We start from the raw sequence: 3,480 nt of genomic DNA on the forward strand, positions 1-3,480 counted from the left end.
GGGGGCGGGAGCCGGGCGCGGGGCGGGAGGTCAGTCGCGGCGGGGAGACGCGAAAGGGCCTGGAGCTCGCAGCGAAGCGGGGCAGCGCGTCGGAGGGACACATACACAGGTCCAGGGTGACAAGGTCCGGGAACTGGCAGCTGCTCAGGAAGGCCCACGTCTCGGCCGGGAGCTTGGCCGAGTGGAGCTGGAGCACACGCAGGCCGCGGCAAACCAGCGGCACCGGCGTCAAGACCGATTCCACCGGGCGTCGGGGGGAGTCGCGTGGCCGTGACACGCAGATGCTCAGCAGCTCCGGCTGCTTGCGCAGGAAGTAGTATATCCGATCGGGACAGATGTGGCCTGGATGGTGGCATGTGTGTGTGTGTGTGTGTGTGTGTGTGTGTGTGTGTAGGAGAGTGAGTGACAAAAAAAGATGACGGCGGGCGGCTTCAGATCGGGATGTGCAACAGCCGGCACGGCAAGGGCAGGGCACGCGCGAGGGCGCACGACCAGACCACATTGCCCCCCTGCCCACCTGCCCGCAGGGCCTCGCTGGATGCGCTCACTCCGTCGGCCCCGGCTGGCGTGGCACGTACCCTTCAGCTGGATGTACTTGAAGCCTGGCCAGCGAGTCGCCATGAAGGCCATGCGTCGACTGGTGGTGGCCAGCGCGGCGATGGTGGCCGCGCAGGAAATGTGGCTCAGGACCTGGTCCATGATCTCGGTGGGCAGGGCTTGGAGCAGGGAGAAGCTGGACGGCGGGGTCGGGGGCGGTGGGGTGGCGGCCATCGGGTGCAGAGACGCCGGGTAGTGGATCACCATGCCAGGGGTCTCGGGGCAGGAGCCGACCGGCGACCCGGGCCCAGGGCGCCGAGGCGTCATGGCCGTGTCCGTCGCCGCCAACGGGGGCGTTTGGGGACCGGTGGGGATGTGGCTTTGGATCGGACCCGAGGAGGAGTGTGGCTGTTGCTGCTGCTGCTGCTGCTGCTGCTGCTGCTGCTGCTGCTGCTGCTGCTGCTGCTGCTGCTGCTGCTGCTGCTGCTGCTGCTGCTGCGACGACGACGACGATGGCGGCGGCGGCGGCGGCGGCGCGGCAACCAGGGGTGGCGGCTCCGACAGCGGGCCCTGCGGCGCAGGTGACCGGAGTGTGGCCAGGGACGTCGATGCAAAGAGCAGCCCGCGGGGGCCTTCCTCGTCTAGTTGGCACTCGCTGTCACTCAGAAGCAAGAGCTCGGAGGCTGGCCGAGGGGGGTCAGTACGAATCAGGGGGCACACAGGGGCCAGAGGGGGAGGGGGGCTGAGAGGACAGCGGAGGGGCAGCGCGCGTGCCCAGCACGGCGCCGAGCACGCAAACCCCAGGGCCCGGTGCGCATACAGAGTGGGGAAGGCATGGGGAAATCCGAGAGAGAGGGAGAGAGAGAGAGAGAGACGAGGAGAGCAGGGCAGGGCCACGTACAGGGGGTGTCTCCAGGAGCGAGGGGGGGCTCGCCCTGCAGCGCGTGCCCTGGCCGACGACAAGCTTTCAGCGAGGGCGAGAGGTTCGGGCAGACGGTGGTCCGGTCGGGGCCGGCATGGCGCTTGGCCGGGCGCCCATGCCTGGCCAGGTGCGACATGGGCCCGCCGGCGTTGGGTGCGCCGGCCCCGTCGCCGGTGCCGTCATCATCGGGCCGGGGGCGCCTGGTGGCTGAAATGATGGCCATCTGTCAGCCGGAGGAAAGGGCAACAGGGTGGGGGAGGCGCGCCGCGCGAGAGCCACCGAGAGGCAGCCACAGCTGGCGGAAACCAAGAGCAAGGCGGGGGCCGCGCGCCAGGGAACTGGGGGGAGGGGGGGGGGGAGGGGGGAGAGGAGGCGGTCGTGCTGGCACTGGTGCATCGCTGGTCCGCAGCGGGCGTCGGCAAATAGCCCGCATGCTGGCGGCCGATCGTGCAGGCGGGCCTCGGGCGCGCCGCGGCAAGAACGGTGTCTGCCCGTCGAGCGGTGAGGCATGCTCCAGGGTGTGTGCAGCCATCCCCGGGCGGAACGGCACCTGCAAGCTGGGCGGCAGGCCGACTGGCCGACCGCCGATGGGCCCGGCAGAGGGGGGCCCCGGATCCCGGGGCCCGGGATGTCCCCGGGCAGGCGGCCTGGGCGGAAGGAAACACGCAGGTGACGATCTGGCCCCACGGCCACTGGTGGGGGCCCTGGCCGGGCGGCCCGCGCCAGCAAGCAACCGAGAGGGGAGGGAGGGGGGCGGATTCTCACACATGCGCGCGCGCGCGCTCGCCCGCCCGCCCGCCCGCCCGCCCCTGCCCGGCCAGATTGCGGGTTGACAGAGGGAGATGGCTCGGCCGTTTTACCCTGGCCCACAGGGGCGGGCATCCTGGCGGATGGCTCACGCATCTCGCTCAGGCCCAAGGGGGCGGGCGCAGGCCGATCGCCGAGGACCGCTCCGCAAAGGGCGAGGGGGACGGGACAGGTATTTATTTAGGTGCGTGGGTGCTGGGCCTCCCCCGCCCCGCCGCGCGCCAAGGTAACGATCTGTTATTTAAAGAGCGGCCGAAGAAACTGCCACGCCCAGCGGTTACACTTTGGCGTGTCCATTCTCCGGGGCCGGCCCTCGCCGGCTCCCCCCTCCCGGGGCGGGGGGGTCCATGCGCTGCGCCCAAGGACCGGGGCGCAGAATACTGGGTCTATTAATAATCTGGCTGGATATTTGCCGTCTGGCCGGAGCAACATTGGCCAGCCCAGCCCCTCCCCCCCCCCCCGGCTTGCCCGAACAGAGGCAGCGTGCGGAAGAGGGGACGGCCGCCGGTCGGCGCGCTGGGGCAGGAGAATGGGGGGCGACGGGGAGATCTAATGGCACAATTCATCTAACGTAACTGTCATGCCGCCGGTTGGCATGTGGGCCCCCGGCCGGCGGAGGGGGCCAGCTCGTCGCATCTCGGCGGCAGATCATGTGTCCCCGGGGCACTTGACGCCTGAGATCATCCAGCCAGATCACAAGGCGACTATCTCCCGTCCCTGCCGGGCAGGGGCTACTGGCGCGGCCGCGGCCGCAGCCGCGAGCCAGTGGACTCCCCTGGGGGCGTCCCTCGCCCGCCGGGCGGCGTCCCTCGATGTGCCCCGGGCCCGGCTCGGGTGCCAGGCTGCTCTCCGGTTGTTTTTTTTCGTCCCCGCCCCCCCTCACGGGGGCGGGGCGGTCCCCGGAGTGTGGGCCCCTCGTCATGGGCACGCCCGCTGAGTGCGCGCCGGGCAGGCCGGGGCGCTCGGCCGGCGAGCATGCCGCGGCGGCCCCCCGGGGGGGGGGGGCACACGGCTCTCTACTTCCCATCGGGCCTGGGGCGAGGGCAGGGGCCTCGGCCCCGTCGCCTGAAGCCGAGACGTGCTCGAGGGAGGCGGGCCCGATCGGGGGTGGCTGATGGCACGTACACGCGTGCGTCTGTGCGTGTTATGCCCCTCCCCCGGCCCCCCCCCCCCTCCGCGGGTTCCGCGCGAGCGCGGAGAATGCGTCCCTCTTG

General features: G+C 71.3%; 1 protein-coding gene across 1 annotated transcript in view; it reads right to left on the reverse strand.

Moving 5' to 3' along the window:
* The window catches only part of H696_04810 (hypothetical protein), a gene marked incomplete at both ends in the record, with an annotated part of 3,321 nt that extends 1,639 nt beyond the window's left edge, over nucleotides 1-1,682 (reverse strand). The window contains 3 exons of the mRNA XM_009498675.1: nucleotides 122-342; nucleotides 579-1,220; nucleotides 1,439-1,682. Of these exons, the coding sequence (XP_009496950.1) occupies nucleotides 122-342; nucleotides 579-1,220; nucleotides 1,439-1,682 (1,107 nt within the window). The remainder of the gene's footprint in view (nucleotides 1-121; nucleotides 343-578; nucleotides 1,221-1,438) is intronic.
* Nucleotides 1,683-3,480: the final 1,798 nt, after the last annotated feature.

Source organism: Fonticula alba (assembly GCF_000388065.1).
Source record: "Fonticula alba strain ATCC 38817 unplaced genomic scaffold supercont2.8, whole genome shotgun sequence".
NCBI classification, from domain to species: Eukaryota; order Rotosphaerida; family Fonticulaceae; genus Fonticula; species Fonticula alba.